The sequence below is a fragment of the Bacidia gigantensis genome, assembly GCF_019456465.1.
Source record: "Bacidia gigantensis strain McMullin 20006 chromosome Unknown contig_74, whole genome shotgun sequence".
NCBI lineage: Eukaryota > Fungi > Ascomycota > Lecanoromycetes > Lecanorales > Ramalinaceae > Bacidia > Bacidia gigantensis.
In genome coordinates this window covers 251925-273026 of record NW_025408613.1, presented here as the reverse complement: position 1 = coordinate 273026, position 21102 = coordinate 251925, and the positions used below count along the sequence as shown (strand labels likewise).

At 48.3% G+C, this 21102-nt stretch overlaps 6 protein-coding genes across 6 annotated transcripts; 3 read left to right on the top strand and 3 right to left on the bottom strand.

Annotated features, from left to right (window-relative positions):
* Window positions 1-170: 170 nt before the first annotated feature.
* KY384_000477 (uncharacterized protein) lies at window positions 171-1797 on the bottom strand (the record flags this gene model as incomplete). Its single annotated transcript, XM_044809013.1, has 2 exons — window positions 171-1673; window positions 1723-1797. The coding sequence occupies 2 exons, from the start codon at window positions 1795-1797 to the stop codon at window positions 171-173; spliced, it is 1578 nt and encodes a 525-aa protein (XP_044665000.1).
* An 837-nt stretch (window positions 1798-2634) lies between these two features.
* Window positions 2635-5096, top strand: KY384_000476 (uncharacterized protein; the record flags this gene model as incomplete). Its single annotated transcript, XM_044809012.1, has 4 exons — window positions 2635-2899; window positions 3087-3765; window positions 3816-4537; window positions 4972-5096. The coding sequence occupies 4 exons, from the start codon at window positions 2635-2637 to the stop codon at window positions 5094-5096; spliced, it is 1791 nt and encodes a 596-aa protein (XP_044664999.1).
* Window positions 5097-9710: 4614 nt separating this feature from the next.
* On the bottom strand, window positions 9711-11311 carry CYP51B_1 (Sterol 14-alpha demethylase; the record flags this gene model as incomplete). The annotated part of the gene is made up of 3 exons (XM_044809011.1): window positions 9711-10799; window positions 10855-11052; window positions 11111-11311. The coding sequence occupies 3 exons, from the start codon at window positions 11309-11311 to the stop codon at window positions 9711-9713; spliced, it is 1488 nt and encodes a 495-aa protein (XP_044664998.1).
* Window positions 11312-13702: 2391 nt separating this feature from the next.
* KY384_000474 (uncharacterized protein) lies at window positions 13703-14335 on the top strand (the record flags this gene model as incomplete). The annotated part of the gene is made up of 1 exon (XM_044809010.1): window positions 13703-14335. The coding sequence occupies one exon, from the start codon at window positions 13703-13705 to the stop codon at window positions 14333-14335; it is 633 nt and encodes a 210-aa protein (XP_044664997.1).
* Window positions 14336-14520: 185 nt separating this feature from the next.
* On the bottom strand, window positions 14521-18150 carry KY384_000473 (uncharacterized protein; the record flags this gene model as incomplete). Its single annotated transcript, XM_044809009.1, has 1 exon — window positions 14521-18150. The coding sequence occupies one exon, from the start codon at window positions 18148-18150 to the stop codon at window positions 14521-14523; it is 3630 nt and encodes a 1209-aa protein (XP_044664996.1).
* Window positions 18151-18846: 696 nt separating this feature from the next.
* On the top strand, window positions 18847-21062 carry KY384_000472 (uncharacterized protein; the record flags this gene model as incomplete). The annotated part of the gene is made up of 2 exons (XM_044809008.1): window positions 18847-19308; window positions 19944-21062. 2 exons carry the CDS (start codon window positions 18847-18849, stop codon window positions 21060-21062), a joined length of 1581 nt encoding a protein of 526 aa, XP_044664995.1.
* Window positions 21063-21102: the final 40 nt, after the last annotated feature.

Here is a 21102-nt window from a genome sequence, read left to right as displayed (position 1 = left end):
TAGTCCAGCGTTGGTTGGACTGCTAGTGGTTCAGGCAGACGAAATAGTTGGTCTGGCTCATCCTCGGTTGATTCAGGGGTGAAAGTCGACTAATAGCGGTTCACTTTGAGGCTTTCACGGATCAGATCAGATCAGTGGGCAAGAGTGGCAAGTCGAACACCCTCAATGGCTCAATAGCTTCTGTTCCAGTGCTTCCAGTCATCCTCCAAGGGCACAAGGACATTGTCGTAGACCGCCTGCTTGAAGGCTTCATTATCAAAGCCCAATTTCTTGACCTTTGTTCCAAAATCGCAGTAGATGCAAGCTCTTGCAGCATCCACGTACCCGGAAGACTCCTCTTCTACTAAGTGGTTGACAAGGCGACTTGCAATAGCGTACTCGGTGAAAAAAGGCGGGTCGTTGGGATTCTGGAAACTGAGTAGGGGTTTCCCGTAGGCCAATTCAAGCAGCAACACCCCGAGATTGAAAACGCTTTCGTTACGGATGGGCGTCCAGGATGTGCCAGTCGCAGGAATGCTGATGGCTTCGGCAACGCCTGAGTTTCCTTGAGCAAATGTCTTTGAGATATATGGATACTCTGCTGAGCCGTCGTGGAATAGAACGTCCTTCTTTCCCCAAGTCTTCTTCAGCCAAGGAGTATCGTGCAGCTGAAGAGCTGTCGAGACAAGTGTAACCGCGATACGGAGACGAGAACGTTTAGTCAATGGTAAGGCAGTACCTTCAGCTTGCGAGTGCGTATCGAAACTAAGGTTCAATAGATCATTTAAGGTTGTCGAGCCTTGTCTTGAAAAGGCTTTCACAGGGTTGGAGAACATACTGTAGACACTAAAGCAATAGCTTTCACCGATCAAGCGTCCGAAGCATTCTTCATGCTTTTGCTTGCTTTGAGCATCTCGTAGGGCATGGCATAAATTGGCAATCCTCTCTATATTGGCGGTACTCCCACTGTTGGCCTCCTTTTCAGTCCCAGGACTTATGGCTCCCTGGCTAGTGACACCTTGCTGAGCATGCGGCTGGCCCTGCTGCTCACCTTGGACATCCACAGCCCAGGACATATCTTCTGTTGTCCATATATTCTTTTTGAGTTGCTCAAAAAAGAGACTGCATTTACCCAAGAAAGGTCTTCCAATCGAACTCGATTGGAGTGTGGAAGATACCACGGCGGTATCAGTGTTTACGTTGTATCCTGTCGGGAGCATGGGATCATGTACATCGTGAGTTTCAATACGATTCGACTGAGGGATACCGATGCCCTCCTCGGCTCTAAGGTCTACCGGGCGGATTTCGGTTTCTTGCCATGTCAAGCCTTGTAACTGTGTGGTATGTAGGTCCACGGCGGGCGCAAATAAGATGCGAAAAGACAGGTCAGATAGGTGGTCTCGAATCTCAAGTCTCATGTCTGCGCTATGCGGATATGTGCAAGTGCACGGCCAGCTAGCCTTTAGAACATTGTGCAGACTTCGTGCACATTCACGAATGTTTCCAAAGGGCTCTCGACCACGTGAACGGCTTGACCTTCCAGGCTCTAGCTCTATGCTGTCTCTGGTCAGGCTTGTAATGATTCTGTTGTCTTTGTCTAATTTTTCGAGTATTGAATAATGATCCTTTTTCGCCAAAGAGACAGCAAATTTCTTCCAAGCCTTCTTATGGGTCGGGGCGTCATACCACGTAGGCTGAAATTTGTAAACCTTGGTAGTGCCAGACTAGATGAGAAAGACTCACTCTGCCATTCATGTCGAGTCCAATGTGCTCTTGGAGCTTCAACAAACATTTATTTATGCCCTGCACAGACTCCATGTAGACGCCAAATGAATCATGAAGTCGTTTCTTCAATCTTCGGTTAAGATTCTCATTCCTCCACTCAGGGCCCCCGGGGCTGTCTAGAAGTGGAGCTAATTGATCGTCGCTCTCGATCAGTCCGAACAGCAGCCTCTCGAGTGTATTTCTGAAAAGAATTCTTTGCGTGCCCAAGTCACAAACGAGATCCCGGATCATTCCTTTGTATCTCACAAAATTTTTCAATGGCTTGGTCCCCTCATTGTAGTGTTCTAATGCCGAGATAATCAGAGTAAGGGCGGCAAGTACGAGACCTTATCGGTCAGTGAATGGGCAATCATCGCGAATGACAGGTACTTGCCTGCCGTCTCCACTCCGGTAATCATCCTGCCTGAGCCTCATCACCATTCTCCGCAATCAGTCATGAGGCATCATTTATGAGGGAACTTGAAAAGCAGTCTCGAAGCGAACATGAAGGAGTGGATTCGAGTCGCTGTTGTATCCTGCTCATCGCTGCACAAGGCTGAGAGTCGCAACCGAGTCACTTCCCCGCGGCGCTGATCTCAATCAGCCGCATTCTAGAACCTACTAATCATGCATGACACAGAAGAGCTCTGAACCACTGTACAGCTTCTACTCGAGGGTCGGTCGCAAGTCAAAAGATAAACATCTGGACTAGACCGTCGTGGAGAACATATTGGACAGGAGAGGGGTGGGTAGGGGAGAATAAGGGGGCTCTTGTTCCCCCCCCCCTTAGAGGCGTCGCAAACAGGGTATGCTTAGGGGCTATCGTCCTTGGAAGGGGCGCTAAGACGAAGGAGGAATATATATCTAGGCTTGGCCATCTTCCGTCTAACAATGTCGACCTCAATCGCTCAATGGCACAGGGTCTGTATAGGACGCTTCGAAGCGTTTCACGCCTGCCTTAAGTCTGATGGACAATACAACAACCAGGTATATTGTCAATTCTTTGATGAACATGGTAGATTTAATGTCTGGGCGGGCAATATTGGGGCACGTCAGAATGGGCGCGCCTCCCTAGACTTCCGCCTTAGGGAAGCAGAACACATTAAGGATCAGGTTGTGAGTCTCTTGCGATATCTTAGCGAGACGCTTGATGATGGTGAGCACTCTAGTTTCGGACAGATGATTGATCTCCAAATTAACAAAAGTGGAGCAATTGCTATCTTCCAAGGGGTGCAATTGCCTTCTTTAGATGGTGAGTACTCTGATTTTAGACGAAGTGTCGTCATGCAATCCGATCATCTGGAGCGACTACTGTCCAGAGAGAAGCTGATTGCCTTGCTCAGACTCCGAATCGTCCGATGAGGACGAATTGCTTCCAGAATCCACGTCCAGCGAGCGTTTGAAAAGACTTGGGGAAAGCATATCAAAAATTGTCGCTAATCTGTACAAGACCTCGGTTGTGATACGCAGAGGAAATAACATTTACGACAGACTCGTCCGCTCAGCGAAGATCGACGTGTCTTATTATGAGCCATTCGACGTTCAACATGCTCGGAATAAATTTCCTGCCGCAGACGAGTGGCTTGTTGCTCACCTGGGTAAGGCAAATAGTCGGCGGCGCCAGTATTTAGAATACTGGTTGCAGCATCACGAGAAACTCGCAGCTCCAGCTCAGACCATATCAGCGGCTACAGCCCAAGGTACTCCCGCCGCGGGAGAAGACGACTCCAGAGCGACTAGGACAGTGCGTGAAGAGAGCGCCACATTGTCAGGTAGTCATGGATCGTCAACTACTGCTACTACATTAGTGGCCTCTAATACTCCAGAGTCTGCAGATGTTGACGTCTACTCAAAAAGCGGAACCGTAAGTTCTGATCAAGCTTCCCTGGCCGGGGACGAAAAGTTGAATTTACCACTCCCTCCAAAAGAGTCTATCGATGGTCAAGATTTTCAGTGTCCGTATTGCTATACTGTTTGCAGACTCACCGGCAAGACAGACACGGCGCGAAAAAGGGAATGGAAGTAAGGGTTCCCTCTTGTGAACGGGAACAGTCTGACCATGAGACGAATAGGAGACATGTCTTTCGAGATCTTCAACCATATACTTGTACATTTGCCCAATGTCCAAGGGCGGACCGTGCATTCGAGCGAAAGAGTGAGTGGTTCCGTCATGAAAGTCAGGCTCACAGAAGGGAATGGTGCTGCAATGCTCCTGGCCACCGGGCAACTCAAGACGGGCGCGAGTTCAAGAAGCATATGGAAGAGGCGCACGGTATCTCTGATTTTCAAGAAGAGGCCCATGCCGTCTTGGCCTTGTGTGAAAGGCCATTACAAACTACAAGAAGCTCTTGTTCATTATGTCACGCCACCGAGGCAAACGAGCTTAGCCCTGAGCAGCTCAAAAAACATCTAGCTCAACACCTAGAGAGTCTGGCCTTGTTCGCCCTTCCGAGGAATAATGATAAGCGTGGCGAGAAGTCTGCCGCATCTGATGTTGCTGCTGAAGCCTCAAAGAAAGGTCACTTGAGCACGTCTTCTCCTTCTGCCGGTGAAAATCCCAAGACCCATCTTGCTGCAAAATCTAGTGCATCTTCAGATCTCCTGACAAAAGTGGTCGCTGAGCCTGTATTGCCATCCGATTCTCCCATCACGCAAACTGGTAATGATGAAGATTCCACGGACTACCACCCATCTTCTAACTGGGCTTCTGCTCTACCTGATCGCTCTGTTAAAGGAGTTTCGACCTCGCTTCGTGTGGGAAAATCAGAATCCACAATATGGTATTGCGGCAATTGTCATAATGGCCCTATGCTAGTTGCTACCACGCCACGCTGCGTGAATGTGCTACAGGACGGCCGCGCTTGCAATCATCCCATCTAATCAAGTTACTAGGATACTTAGCCTCTCCAAATTCTTGGACATATTCAGAAAACAAATTCTTAATAGCGCCCGTTCGAGGCTTGAATATTCCTAAACAATGGTACAAGTAATTCAGTGCTTGATCGTAAATTCTACCTATCACTCTCTTGTATTCGATTTGCGAGATCGGCTACTCGACCTGGGGCAAGACCTTGTTGTGCACGTGGGATCCGAAAATGGGGTTGTGACGAGAGATAAATCTTGGAACCATTAAACCTAAAGTTCCTGCTGCTAGTGCTACGATTTCCCTTCTCAGTAGGGGCAAAAGATTCACTGAGCGCATCATTGCGATGCTAATCAAAGATTCAGCATTGATTGCAGAGGACATGAATGCCTGTCATCACGTCAAGAGGTGCCTAGAATATCTTATTAACGCAATATCAGACGTCGAGTTCGAACGAGACAGAGCTTCTGAGAGTGAGGAGCAGGCATGATCTCTTGAGAGTCGAAAGATCTGCGAGTCTCGACGAAGAGAAGGTTTCCCAAGAGCTACGCGATATCGTACGCAATCTAGGCAATGAAGTACTCTCAATCAATACCAGCGGACCATACCTAATTGGAGCCAGAATAATTACCATGGCAGGACGCGTGTTTTCAAAATTCTCGATAGGGTTTTATCCCTGCGAAATCAAACAACATTGTTCGCGATCTGTTGGCCAACGCTATTCAGGAGCATACGGTAGCTGAGCTTGTTCATGAGGAGCGCCATGTTGAGCCGCGAACACCAATTCGACCTCGCTTACCTACTACCTCCCAAATCCTGAGTAGCTAGAGTAGGACTTGTGCATCAACTATCCTGTCGAATTTGGATCGTGCTGCTGCTACTGCTACTGCTGCTGCATAGAATAAATCAAAACGAGTTCACTTTCGCTCTTGAGCTGACAAACCTCCATTTTCGCTTACGAGTCAATGTCCATTTCTAGAGAAGGTAGAGTAAAGGCAACCAGGAATCATTCGACTCATCTGAGTCTAGCCTAGCTAACCCTAGTCGATGTTATACATAATGCAAGATAGCCCGGTGACTGCATACAAAAGCACGTTGATGAGCTGTTCTCAAATGTATTTGGGGTTCCACAGAATTAGAAGCGTCTGTCATGCCCGCATTTGACTTACGAACTTCCTCGCTCTAATGACGACAGCCTGCAGTCCTTTCTTTGGAGCGTGCATTGCCATTCATTCATGTCTCGCGCGAGTTATCTGAATCGATGCATTGACCCGCTGCGCTATTTGCGTCTGCCGGTCTCGACATGATGATATATGGACACTAATGGATGAATTGCAATGGGCATTCGCTGAATTTCGTCATTCAAAGTCATTAGCTTTCTCAACTGTTGTTTCTCCTATGTGGTTGATATTGTCTTTCATCATCTATAACTCAACCCCGTGACACGCGACGGCTTGATCATAAGAAAATAATGACTAACGCTTGCCTCTGCAAGCTCCACGCATCGCTACGCCTAATTCTCCTCCTAGCTCTCTCTCTTGTCGCATGTGCAGCTCCACAAAGCAAGCACCCCCAACGACCCCCCGGCCCTCCTCACCACCACCACTAACGACCGTCAGCGGCACCTAGCAACTCCTCCACCCCTCTTGGTATCAACCCAACAATCAACTGCCCCTAGCCTCCACAAAATGTCGACATAACCGCCGCCATAGCCGACGCGCGCTTCATACTGCGACGCGCCCTCAGCGCGGTTGGCCGCGGCGTCGACGCCGACCCCTTCTTCGCCACCTTCTACAAAACCAATAACTATGTCGACTACCTAACGGAATGGTTTACCCATGCGAGGGCGTTCGCTCCCATGGACCCACCCCTCAATTTCGTCTGCGTAGGCCTCACGCGCGCACGACAAGGCTACCAACGAGCCTACCAGGAATGCCGTACAAGGAACCGCTCATATCTCGTCAGCACGGCTGAGTCACCCATTCCCGGCCTCGGCGTGAACGAAATTGCTTTGTGTCGGGGATTCTTCGGGTGGCCGCCGGAAGGAAGGGCGGCGAGGCGCGATGACTGTCCTAGAGTGACAAACAACCAGTTTGAAAATGTGCAGTCCCGAGATATATTGTTGACGCAGGGAGCCCTTCTCTTGGATGCACCTCTGATGTTGTTTAGACCTCCGAATGAGTCGCCGGATTCGAACGTTCGGGGTATGGTGGAGCTGTTGGCATTGGGGGATCGATTGGCGGCGAGCAAGACAGCTGTTGCGCTGTATTTCGCGCTTTGTAAGTGAAGTTGTTCTGGTCAGCGGTGGGAATAGGTGGTGGAATGGAGAGAATGTGAGATCTAGATGCTGACTTGTCGGCCTGTTTAGTGGTTAAGAATCAATGCCACGAGCTGCCGGATATTCACGCGCCGCCGTACAACATCCCACGACTTGAGGGAAATGGAACAGCCATCTACAACTTGACGGACGCGGATGTGCATGGGGGATTGGTAGATTAGTCACCGGCAAAGTAAATAGGAGATTAGGAAATTATATGTCCTTCTGCAACTCAAGACATCATGTTGCAATGGTCTTATAGCAAGTTCTACCGGGTTAATGAAAGTGGATTTTGATGAAGATGTAACTTTTCTCGTGGTCTCAATAATGATGGCGCTCATCAATCGTTCATGGCTTTATGACGGTACAAAGATAGTTAACCTGCCCGCTGCTTAAACAAGTGAAGTTGGAACCAGCTAGCGCTTTCTATGCTGCGTGAGGCTCTCACCATGTTTTTATTCAAATCTCTAAGCATTATCACAACAAAACCCAATAACAAGATTGCGATGCCTATTTGGAGATAGGATCTGACAACCGGGGAGCGAGGCTCGCTTGCAGTACGAAAAGTTCGAAGCTTAGGCGGCGTCGACCAGGGTGCTGTGTATGTATCAGATTGGTCGACCTCAAGCTCTTGTTGAATCGTACGGTCTCGACCATTAAATTTATAAACCCTTCGCGGGGGTGGCTGAATCCAAGAAAAAATGCTCATGCTCCTGCGTAATGAGGAAACATTACTGTCATCAGGCAAACTAACCTGGTCAACTGGTTGGCCGGTAGAGCAGGCCTTCAGCTGCCGTAAGATTTGAGGGCGGTATATGTCTCTTGCCCAGTCGAATATGTAATCAATAATCAGTATAAGTTGCAAAGAACCATCTTGATCTGTGAGACACCCGTCCCACAATTGAACAATCTCCTTCAAGATCTCAGCCTTCAGCAATCTGACGCCTTCAGGACAATGGCGAAACTCACATAATTTGAGGCTCTCTCACCGGACATTCTGTCTTCAGTAATGTCGATATAGCAGCCATAGACTCGCCAAGATTCGCCTCTATTAGCAATGAAGAACACTAGTGGGTTAATGTCGGTGTCACCAGCGTCCATTGCCTTGTTCTGCAGTTCTTCCTGCAGTCTCAAGAGAGCACGGATGGGGAACATCGTCTGGGTTTGGATGCCTGTAAATCCGTCCACGCTTCTCTCGCCTTTTGCTTCAAGAATCAGAAAGGGGAAAAGAAGTGGCTCTTTGCTCTTCTTAAAGGCGCTGCTTCTTATCAAGTCGCCAACAGTCTTGCTTTGGCCGCCAGCATGACGATCATGGACCGATCTAGAAAACAGTTCTCGGAAATTACGCGTAGGCTGCAGTCCAAATACCCTATCAGGCTCTTTTTTCGGCATCACAGTCCAAAGAGCTTGCTCGTGCAGGACGACTTCTTGCACTCGATCGTCAAAGAGAGGATTGGTCCCAGTTTCGTAGCTGTGGGAACGTTAAAAGAGTCAAGAACCAACACGGTGGACTAACTAATCATTGGGACGTGTATCAGGTATACAGCGACAAGGCAAACGCTTCTTTCTCCTCTCTTCGAGTCGGAGTGCTTCCTCACCATTCTCTCGAGACGAAGCCTCAATTTCTGATCTCCATATACGGGCCCGGCATCTCGGACTTCACAGCAGTCAGTGAAACTCCCAATTCCCATCGAGCAACTAGTCTCTCTGACCAGGCGATCTCAACCAAAAAGCGGTGCAAAACAGTGTTTTCTATCCCAAATCTCCAACCAGCCTCGTTGCGCTCCTGATCAAGCAAATGAGCACACCGCCGTGCAAGCCAGTATGCCCGATTTTTCGTCTGCATTCTCCAGGGCTGCTCCTGGGAGCGAATATCGATACTAGCGGAGTAATCTTTGTATGAGCGGCGCCCAAGGTGCTGAATGTTCTCAAATGTGTGACTGTGCTTCAGCGGCCATAGCTCAGGACTCGTGTGTGATTTAATGACCACTCGAAACTGTTCCGCTAAGCGACGAAGATCACGCTCTGGTTCAGTTGACATAACGCTCTGTAAGTAGCAAGATAAAGATATTTACAAGGTGTGCAAAGAGAATATGGAAGTATTTTATGATCATTCAAAGCTTGGCATGACAACCCTTTGACTGCCCGCCACTACTTAGCGGCATATCAGTCAGCGAATGGAAGCCCTGCTCAAAGCGCCAGCCTTCTCGTATATCGGGGGCCAGAATACTCACAGCCTTACAGACTCGAAACGTTGCCTTGAATAGTACCTGAAACATAGATAAGCAGGGGCAAAAGATGTGCTTCATAGTCATCGCCTATCCTTTGCCTTTGCGGGCGAATATTCGAGTTTTGTGGCCCCTCGATTCAGACTCGTTTGGTCGTTCGAAACATTAGTTCCTCGAAAAATAGCATATCACCCTTGCGTAGATTTGACCATCTCGCTAGGAAGATTCAAACATGTATCAGAAGTGCATTATGGCCAGCTCACCATCTCCTGCGTGGTCTGATCACCTTGAGGGCTTTCACAATTCAATGTGGTGTCTCGTTGTTTGGAGTCTGATAGCAAGTATTTCAGGTTGCTAATGCAAATACGCTACGCCAGGGGCAGTTTAGAGCCACGCGTCTCTGTGCTCAAGTTTCATTGGTCTTGTTGATAGGCGTTGAGAGATTGATTGGCCAGTGTTCGCTTGCTGGATCTGATCGGTCACTTAGCCCGTCTTTCCCACCTCACAACAGCAGGCTCCATAGGCCGCGCAAACATAGACTGTAGTGGACTTAGCACAATCAAAGGACGGAGTTGACAACAAGACACACCGAGTAGTCGGTGTTCACGACCCCTTCCGTCGCATCGATGTTTGTAAGCTTGAAGTGTCGGACCATGACCGATATAACAACGGCTAATTGGATGTTTGCAAAGTTTTCACCAATACACCGATGCCTTCCAGCACCAAATGGCAGATAAGTGCTATCAGCGCCTGTTGACACAAGACCGTAGCCATAATCCATCTTTTCTTTCTCCTGGTCTTTGGGGTCCGCTATGTCTTTCCAACGATGAGGGTCCCATTTCTCTGCATTAGGAAAGTATTGATCACTTTTGCCCATAGCCGCAGGAGCTGCCAGTAAAACATGTGAGGGAGGGATGACCCAATTAGTACCTTGAATCGGAAGGGGATTCTTCACTTTGCGCATAATCGAATGGATTGAAGGGTGCATGCGAAGCGTCTCCCGTATTGCGTAGGAACAAAGAGTCAGCTTTTGGACGCCTTCATATGTCAAAGGGTTTGAACCATCTCCAAGAACATGTAATTGCTCTTGATAAAGCTCTTCCATTATGTCCGGCTGAGCTGCAAGATGCAGCATAGTCCAAGAGCTTGCGACAGAGACCGAGTGCTGACCAGCCATCAAGAGAGCGATCATCATGTGCGCAATTTCTGTATCTGGCATGGGTGTACCATCTTTGTAGGAGCTCTCCATGAAGTTCCATAGCATATCTTGGCTGTCTTTCTTCTCTCCACTTGAGCGGCGCGCTTGAATGATGTCTGCGTATAATTTGGTCATCTTCTTCTGTGCGATATCCCGCCTACGGTTCTGAGGCAATGGAAACCAAGGCAGCATAAAGTTGATCGGCTGGAAGCCGTCATCCAGGTCGTGATATAGCTTCGCATATGTGGTGTCGAGTTTCTCGCGAACCTCTCTACCCTGCAACGTGCGTGCAGTCGTAAAGAGCGTAATCTGAGCCATGATTGGCGGTATGTTGATCTTGCCATCCGAGCCTGCAAAATAAGGCTCTCGCTCAATGAAATCAAGTATCTCGTTCTCCATGAGAGGCACGTACGATCGCAAAGCACTCGCAGCCAGACCAGATTTTACGAACTACGCGCGAGTTGGTGTCAGCATGGCTAGACATGAACATTCTGAAGCCTCGTACCTTCTTCTGCTCCATGAATTTGGCATTCGGCACATCGTAGACGACATCCTTGCCGAAAACAGGAGTGGTCAGGACAGAGTAAATTTCCTCAGCATTGACGTCTTTCAGCTTGCCGTTTAGAATAAATTGATTGCCTTTTGATCCAAGGTAAACAGTTACTCTTCTCCCAAGGAGGATGAAAGTAAAGACGTCTCCATACTGCAACAATCATATCAGCATCGTTCATGCTCAGGAGGCCCCCTCATTAACTTCGTACCTTCGCCTGGCAATCGAAAAAGAATTTGAATGGGTCCTTGCCGTACACCACGGTGCTGCCAAATGTAGGCAACCAATGAAAGACAACAGGTGGCTCGTTGAGATTCTTGAAAGACTTTTGTCGCACGACATTCACTATTACGGCTACTGCAACCAAAACGACCTCCGCCAGAGAGATCCAAAAGATGTATTCAAAGAACATGACTCCAAGATTGCGGAGACCCGACGTATTATGGTTAGTCTTCTGGTTTGAAGGTCTACACTGGCGCTCCTCGGCCTCTAGTTGTTCAAAGAGGCCAACAACTTCGCGCTGGTCGAACGCTCTACGTCTGTGAAAGCAGTGGCAAAAGGAGAAAGTGAAGAGGAATGATCTGTGGCAAGGAGGGGGATTTCCACTCTCATTTCGTCGCGTCCCGTTCCGCTGCAAGGTGCTCAGCCTGAGGTAGTGCTGACCAGGAGTCAAAACAAATTTTGTCGAAGACTGATACAAGCAAGGCCAGTAAAGAAGATGGTGTGATCTGAACCGTAGCTCTCTTTCATTACAATTCTCCAGATTGGAAGCCAGGCATTGAAGAGGCCAGAGTGATGACTTCGGCGTCATCCATTCGAGATCGTTCGGGGCCTCCGGGGCGACCTTCCCCCCAAGCGCCCGCTTTAGGCGCCCAAGGCGCCCCAGCCCATTTCTCTAGCCCCTGAGAACGAAATTATGGGACACTACCGACCAACCTCGATTCCACATCAACACGGCCTCTGCCAGACAATCTGCTTCACTGGCATCCACAGATTCTTAGACAGTCTTGCATCTGACTTTGATCAGAGCTATGATCTCGAATGCCCATCTTAGCAACAATCTGTGTGAGTGAACGGAGCTCCATACTGCTCGACTTCCACACGTATTCATTGAAATCTGCTGTCCATTGTTCTATCTGAAAATGTCGCGGTGTTTTTCATCAAATGTTGATGATCTCTAGAGTTCTGTCACCCAGAAGTGCTGTAGAGAGGATTTTGAACTTGTTGCGACTTTCTAGTCTTCTTCGAAAACATTTTTATTAGACCAAAGTCTGTTCTGTCTTAAAGCCTCCGTGCGCTAAAATCCGAACAAAATATGGCATGATGGACGGGTGGGATATGAGAGACACTTGTGGACAACAATTCTTCGAGATATCTAATCAGCGAGGTAAGAGACTTACAGCCAGACAAATGAGGGCCCATGATCTTACGTAGGTCGCTAGATCTTGACCAAACGGGACGCCATGCGCAGTCTGTACACAAGTTACACCTTGAAGCGACAATGGAAATGCCGTTCCGAGACTACCACATTGCGCCAGCAGATCAATGTTTGAGGACGATGATTATTCTTGGGAGACTGCCCGATCAAAGCCAAACAAGTTTTGGTCTTGGTCTTGCAGCATGCCCGTGAACATGCTAGTATACACATTATGCCTACTGCATTGGACCACTACCGTCCATACTCACCCATTCACACGCAGACAAATACCAGCCGAACTCATCCAGTCCCCGATCACAAACTTCGTAGATTCTACTCTCCTCTCCAGCCTCAATCAACTCCCCCAGTCCTCATTAATCTACAGCCCTCTCACTACCAGCAACCCCTGGTCTACCACTACATTCAGCACCTTCAGCGGCTCCATCGGCTAACATTCCCACCTCGACTCCCTTCAACCCCGCAACATCAACGTCCTCAAATGCACCGTGTTTGAGAGGCTGGCGAGCCTTAAGTAATTTATCCCTCTCTCGTGCAAATACCAAACATAGCTGTTAGGATCTTGCATTTTGGCTAACAAATCCAGTGAAAACCATATCACCTTCGACTTCGTCTATGGCTTCGCCAACTACGCTAACCTGGCTGCGGGTAATTGGTCCGCCATTGAGGTCGCTGGAAACTGTCACCCCGGAACTACGATCATGACTGTTGATACTATTGCGGGGCTTGTCAATGGTGAGGTGGTCCTTCTGCTCTTCATTCCTCATGATCTTGATCTGACTCCCTGAACCCCCAGGATTTCACTTCTCGAGGATTGACAATACCTTTGAGATAGCCGTTGCTGCACAACGCTGCCTTTAGGCCTCCTCTCCCCTAGATTATCATTCTCACCCGCTACTGACCATGGACGTCAAGGCTCTACTGCGGACTGTTGAATATCCCTCATTACTAATCGATGATGATTAGCGTCTTTACCCCCTCTGTTCTAGACCGCACTGGACTGCTTTGCGCAGAGCCGCATTTGAGTTTCCTGTGACGTCTGCCTTCGTTTGCTTAATAAAGCGAAATCCTACAGTGAGTCAACTCAACGCACGTGAAGCTCTTCCAACTGTATATGTAAGCCAGTATGCCGTAGAAGTATCGAATATTCTTCCTTGCTGCCATATCCTTTCTTCCCTCCCTCTACAATCCAATCAGTGACAAGTCATTCTTCTCCTTCACATCTCATCCTAAAAAGCAACTTTGGATACACCTCGTGTTCTGCTCCCACAGCCTTCCTTTGCAATACCTCTCTCTCCACAATAAGCCCCTAATCCATTTTTCGCCTACTACACACCTATCCTTATCGTTTGAAAAAATCAACCCACCATGTCCAACCCCCGCGAAACCCTCCGCATAGCCCACACCGCGCGCTGCAAGCTCCAAATCGCCGCCGACCGCCCCGACCGCAATTTCCGCTTCATCCTCGGCCACGCGCTCACACTCGACAAAGTAATGCTACGAGTCGCCGAGATCGAGACCTCCAGCTCTTCCTCCGATGGCGACGACTCCATCTCCGACGACGAACCAGCACAGCCAGTGCCCCGACGCGTAAGCTTTAGTGGAGACGTGAAAGGGAGGCAGGGTGGTGCGCGAGGGGGAGGGGGAGGGGCCAGGAGAAGTCCGCCACCGCCCGCTGAGCTGGGGGATGCTGAGGAGGACGTGGAAGATGATGATGAGGATGAGGATAGTGCGCCCCTGCAGCGTTTCCCGTCCGCGAGTGCGACGCCGGCGGGACGGACGGCGTATCGAGATGGCGATGAGTTGTCGGAAGAGGAATTGAGGGGAATTACGGCCGGGCATGGGAATGCGGAGTTGGTGGATGCGTATAATCATGTTGCGGGGTGTCGGTGTCATGGGCAGAAAGGGCTGGTGGCGGAGAATGTGTGGGAGATACCTTCTGCGATGGAGAAGGGGGTGGGGGCGGGGCCGCGGATGGCTGTTGTGCAGGTACAGGCTTGAGTTTCGAATGAGTTGGTGGGTTTGGTGCTCAGCAGGCGGCGAGAGATTTTTTTGTTCAGGTTGCTTCCGATATCGTTGTGAACGGGTTGGGAGCCGTTGGAAGTCGTCACCATAATCCTTCTAGGCTCTCTACTCCAACATTTTTGGTGCAAGCTATGCTGTATACGAGCTTTGTTCAATCCATTTTAAGAGTCTCGCTCTGAGAGTACTGGAGCTCCGTATGCTGTTATCCCATCGACCAAGATCTGTAACGCGGATAGTCCGAGAGGTTCGCCGTCTTCCATATAACGCCGCCAAACCTTGTTGATGAAATGCGATACTATTTGCCTCTCATTAGATGGTGACAAAGCCTTTGACTTGCCGTCTGAGTTGAACGCTACTAAGAGGCTATGGTACGTTTTAAGCAGAGTATCAGACTCCTCCTGTGACAAGACATGTGTCTCGATTTTGACGCCAGACGCCTGCGGATAGGTGCCTTCATATAGTTGAATTTGCAACGAATCTGAGCCGTAAGGGTGGCACATTTGCTCAATGCGAGACGTGTCTGAGAACTCCATAAAGCATAGTCGGACCATTGAACGAACTGTTAGATGCATTTCGTAGTGGCAACAAAGGCTTTTTGGTTGTAGCTGCATGTGATGCAATTTGAAATAAAACCCAACGCGTGTTCTGTGTCCTAAGTCGGCACCTCTTTCGATCATGAGACTCATGGCTACCATCAGAGTGTCCAACAATGTTACTATACTGTTTTCTGGAAAGAAAATATCGAAGTGATGCAGACTTGTATATAAGTGGATAATATGTGCACTAGTCAAGAACAAAGACCAAATTGTCACGCCAACAGCTATCACGCTGTTCACGTCAGCTCCGTATGTACGTATTAACTCCATTGCCAGATGGAGACTTCCAGAGGTTCGCTGCGGGTCGTCCAATATGATTGACAGTACAGTCGTGGACAAGAGACAATTCGCTTTGCTAGACTTGATTGGCGCGATACGCCTCTCAAGTATATGTAGCACATAATGTGTTAATCCGCATGAAGTTGCAAACGACAACAGACTCCAATCCATTCTAAGCATTACTTCTGCTTCGTTGTCATCTGTCCACTGGCCTTCTTGGATTATGAGTTGCTTGATTGTTTCATCGTTGCCTAAATCGTTGCGAGAATATCTTGTAAATGATTCTTGACTACAATTAACCTCGAGGTTTGGTTTATGTTTCATACATAGACGTTTCCATCGACTTGACCAATGAGTTTCTTTGTGTCCATAGTAGCGATGGTCAAGTTTCCACATAATATTGTCTAGCATGTTCAACAAGCCCGGTTGCGCAACCGCAGTCTCATGCTCAGCCAGCCAAATATCAAACATAACTCCTTCTATATCATCGCTTTCCGGTCCAAAAAGCCGCAGTCTAGCAAGCGACACCTTGGCACGATGTACATGGCGATGAAATCTGGGAGGATTGTTTGCTCGGATAAAAGCCTTCCCTTTTTCGTGATCACGGATATAATCAACAGCAGTTCGATGAATGAAATCAACATGGACCAGTGAATCAAAATTTTCCAGCGCCATCTTTGTTCCCTCAACTGATACATGAGTTTTAGGCTCACGATCTTGCTCTTCAATCGGCCTACTTGTACCTTGGCTCCTACGGTTAGAATCTTCGTTCATTGACTTAGGCCTCGATGTTGAAATCTGTTCGTCGGAATACTCATCCTCCGTACCAGCATCTGAAGCGTTCATGCTGCCATCTGAGCCTTCTTGTGAGAAAAACGTATTATTCTTATTCTTGGTAGCTTCACGCTTATCAGTGATTTCAAGGAGACCTTCACAAGTCAACGCAATCCTGCCACGAGCCCTGAAAGAGAACTCAATCAAATCATGTTCCGGAATCTGTTCGAAGAAGCCAAGCATATCATGCACATACTCGTGCAAGGCGAGTGCATGAGCTAGTAAAGATGAGCCGCGGCCGCCAGCGAGAGCAATCTGCAAGAACATAGATGCTTCTTTCCTATATGGTAGTTCTATCTGATTCAGCATGCGCTGGTAGATTTTCTCCACTTCATTAGGTAAATCTGCAAGTCTTGCTCGCAGCTGTCGTTGACTGTCGCCATTTTTGAGCCCACATAGTTGGTCTTTCACAGCCAATACAACCCATAAAAAGACTCCTTGGGCCCTGACCAGAATGTCATACGCAATTTCTTCGAGCGAAGATAAAGATGTCGCTGACCAACACGAGACTTCGTTTCGCATGTGATTGAGCAATATCTCTTCAGTCAATTGGCGAGATCGAGTTAATTGATTCTGTAATCTATCAAGGACGTAGTGAAGGATATCCTTTTGAGTCAAGTCTTGAAGTTGGAGATTCGCATGAAGTCCGAATGTTTCCTTGAAGACTCGATTCGGACGGCTGGATAGACAAAATTTCGCTTTCGTGCCTCGAGCAAATGTGTCGATCAGATCAATCAAAGCGTCTTGATCTCCTGTATATTCATCCAAACCATCAATAAAGAAACATAGAGAATGTGATGCCTGTACTTGTAGAATCAAATTTTCTAGCATTTCCTTGAGTCGCCGTTCTGTCCAAGCTGCGATAGGGGCTTGCTTGACAAAGGGGCTTTGAATACTAGGGACTTCTTGCAGTATTTGCCAGATCAATGATCTTAGTAGTCCCTCAATGCTTCTCTCAAGCTGAGTTCCACCAATCCAAAAGTAAAACTTAGGTGTCAGTAGTAGTTTTTCTGCTGACCAGACTTTCAGAAATTCTCTTGTGCGGGTATCGTTACAAAGAAATCTCATCAGAGTCGATTTCCCGGAGCCCGCTTTGCCGTTGATCCAATATACTCTTGCATGGCTTCCGAGCCACTCAACAAAATTGCTCCATGGAGCTACGCTTCCGGCTTGCTCGAAGATCCACTCAAAGGTTCTTCTATGAGCATCAACGATCCTCTCTTCACGGCTGTGGATATCTTCGAACCACAATGACTCAAGGAGCAGCTTACGATGTCCTCCCTGTCCTGATTGCGATTGTCGATCTGTGAGACCGTAATACGATTTCTGGGTCTCTTCGGATTGATCGATTTCATGCCGCAGGCGCTTAATTGCCTTCTCCTTTCTTTCCCCATAGATGACAGCCATGGACACGTTGAATATCCCTAACAAGCAATATGCTTGATCTTCTTGAAGCTTCGTTTCACGATTCTTCATCCAACCAAATCGTTCCTCCACCGTAAAGTTAGTCACAGACCGACCACGCAGAGCTTCGATTGCAATTCCTGTGATCTCTTCAAGTTTTTCTGCTAGCGAGCTCTTACAACCAAGCCAATTGCCCTCTCGTGAAAAGAATTGCACCGATACCGGAGCGATTAGCTCTTGCAACGTCCAGCCTCGACGAAACCATTTGCTCTCTCCAATAGCGGTTTTCCATGCAGCGTTTGATGGATTGCGTGTTGCGCCATGCTTACGCTTACGTGTGGAAACATCAGAAAAATACACATAGCATTTAACTGAATTTTGATACCAGCGAAACATGGAGTTGATAGCCTCAGTGAGCTCAGAGCTACTATCCTTGTTGATACAGCAAGTATCTATCCAGAAGTACTCTAGATTATCAGTAGCAGCTTGCTTTCTGCAGAAGTCAAGTTTTTCCCAACTAGCCTTTTGCTTGTATTTACCTTCGAGAAAGTCTTGATAAGTGACTTCCTGATTGTTCGCTGCCCAAGTATGTGACAATATGGCATAAGAAGGAATCTCACCCTCCTGAAATTCAACCAGAATTAGGTCACCATGCCCTCTGTCTTTGATGAGACGCATCTTAGTCCAAGTGTATCATTAGACTTGAAAGCTACAAAAAACACCGACTGCGAGTAACTCGTATGCGCCTAAAGTAACAACACTTATCAACCTAATGAATTTTATCGATGGGTCGGATCAATTTCTAGGGGAAAATGTGTTTTGATCAAGTTTCACGCACACAAGGCTCGCCAGCGAGAAAGAGAAGCTCCAAAGACAGCTGCCCGGCTTCAGCACTGATTAAATCCGCTAAACCCGAGAGCCGGGCATTAGGTCTCTATCTGTCAACTATTCTGACAACCAGTTTGGTATTCTGAGAAACTCAATCAATCAAGCAAGATGCAAGGCTTGAGAGCGATGTGATAAGCTTTTTAACACGCGCCTACTTCATTTCCACCATTCAAAAAAAGCAATGGGTAGACTCACTAGTGCGCAGAAGCCTATATACTCAGTGTCTGGCGCCCCAAAGTTCACGTCGTCATGCTCTCGATGCAGGGTGTCCAAGCTTAAATGTGACAAAAATGAGCCGTGTGTATGTTTGTGTCTCTCGTAGACTATGTCTTCTAGTTGACATTTTCAAATTAGCTTGAATGCGTCAGGCGCAATGTGGGCCATCTGTGTGCCAAAGATGAACGCCAACCAAGGGCGAAGAAGGCAAGACTGGACCACACTCAGAAGTGTACGGCTGAAATGTAAGCTACACTCAATGTCTACTAAATGGCTCACCTCATCGGCTTAAGCATTAATAGTGGTGACGCGACAAAAGACTGGGAAAGAGAAGCAGAAGAGGCTGCACAGGAACTTGAGCATTTTGTCGATGGAGCATCTAGCTCTACTCCTTTTAAGTCCTCCACGATTGGATCATCTTCTCCCATTGTGGCACCAGACTATCCAAATCTTTACTGGTCACGTACCCATAGTTCAACAAATCAACATGAGAAAGGTGCACTAATCCATGAAATTGTTGACGCTCTACCTGACACGGACATGATCCACCATCTCTACGAAATCTTCGTCACCCGTTGTCAAGGCGCTCTCGGCAATGTGGTACACACTCAAACATTCTTGAAACAAGCAGACGAATTGTGCCACTACTTGGATCTGAAAAGCAGGGAAGACACGGTCTCAATCTTACTAGCGAACGTATCTTTGGACAGGCTTGCATGTCACCTTTTGGCGGTACGTGATACTGTACCTCTTGTTCGACCTGTGTTGACGTTTCGCTACCGCTATAGCTTGTGCTCTCCGTTGCTTTCCATCCATCTCCATCTATACACGGCTGGTCTGCTACACCTTTAAATCTCCGCGTCGAAGAGCTGCGAGCGACATATGGAATTTCCAGGACATGGAGGTCTCTTGCCTTGCGTTGCCTCAAAGGCGAAGTCTCTCTGTTTTGCGCCTCGATTGCCTCTTTGCAAGCCGCCATCATGCTTTTGCTCGATGGTCAAGCCGAGGTCCTGGCGCTCGATGCAGTCCTAGTCATTGCCATATCCGGAGCTCAGAAATTGGGGTTGCATCGACTCGGTGATGCGGTGTTGGACACCTCGAAATCGACTAAACCTTCTGATGCGGACTCTTTGATATCTACGGAGGGCTGCCCCATCATTCGGACGGAAATCGGCGTTCGACTTTGGCGAGTGACCTGCGCACAGATCTACTCTAGCAGAATTTGATCGCTGACTGATCTGGTACGTAGGTGGGCGCTCGCAGTCCGAGATTGGTCTCGCGGGCTGGCACTGGGTCTCTACAGTATACAACCCTTACAATACACCACTCGTATGCCCCTGCATATCAACGACAGTGATATTTGTCAGGAGACATTGAAAGTCAACAGCAACGGTCATATTACCGAGCGGTCCCGCTCCGAATTCACCAAACTTTCATATACGGTTCATGCAGTGGAGATTGCAAAATTTGCTCGGGAGTCTATTCACTTGTGCACTCCCTTCCGCCGTATCAAGTCACAAGAAGAGGTCAATGAGAGTATGGAGACCCGAAAGCTCCTCAACAAGAGCTATGAAGAATTTATCCACAATCTTCCGTCATTCTTCAGGCTTGGTAGCAGTGTTGGTCTAACATCTACCGATGCTATGGCAGCAATACCTATACACAGGTGGATGCTACATCAGCAGCTTTGGAGCCTGTTTCTGAGACTGAATCGTGCAAGTCTGTCATCTCAAGATAGCCGTGCGTCCTGCCAACTCCTAGCACAAAACATCATCGGCACGCAAGCGCAAATACAGGCCCGCTGCACCGTCTGTGGCTTTCTTTCCATCAGTGACACTCAAGTTTACAGTGCCGCCGTCGTACTACTCCTTGATTTGCTCTTCTCGTCCAATCATGGGGCCGGAGATCGTTCGAGTGCTCAGCTGGTTCGTTCAATGATGAAGGAGAAAGTCCGACAAGCTATCGAGCTCCTTCGATCTCGCAGTGGCACAGGAGACTCCCCCTTGCCGCCGAAGTCTCAATTTGAAAAGAGTAGCGCTTCTACTCAGTCAAGCGTTCTTGTTTTAGAAGCGTTGATGAACCTCGAGGAGGAGAGTGACCCCAATGGCGATGAAAACGGAGCAGTCACCACAGAGATACGCCAGAATGGCGCAGTGATCAACCCTGGCGGGAGAAAATCGCTTAAGAAGCAGGTCACGAACATTTTGAGTAATTTGCGTCTCAGCAAGCAGGGCGTAGCTGAAGCAGCAACTCAATCGGGTCAGGACGCGTCGTCCGCTGCAGACGAGTCGGTATCTACAAGAACTGGAGGATCCCACGATCTTGATGTCTTACCAGTCCTCTCAACTGACACTGACTTCGACTTCTCGCAGTTCATAGACTTTCCGCCTTCTCCTCAGTCTTTTCATGAGAATGATCAGTACGAGGCTACGGGGAACACCTCAGACTTCGCTAGTTCGGTGTCTTTCAATGGATTACCAAATTGATTGCTAAAGTCGTTGAGGATCTCGTACCAATCAAAAGTAG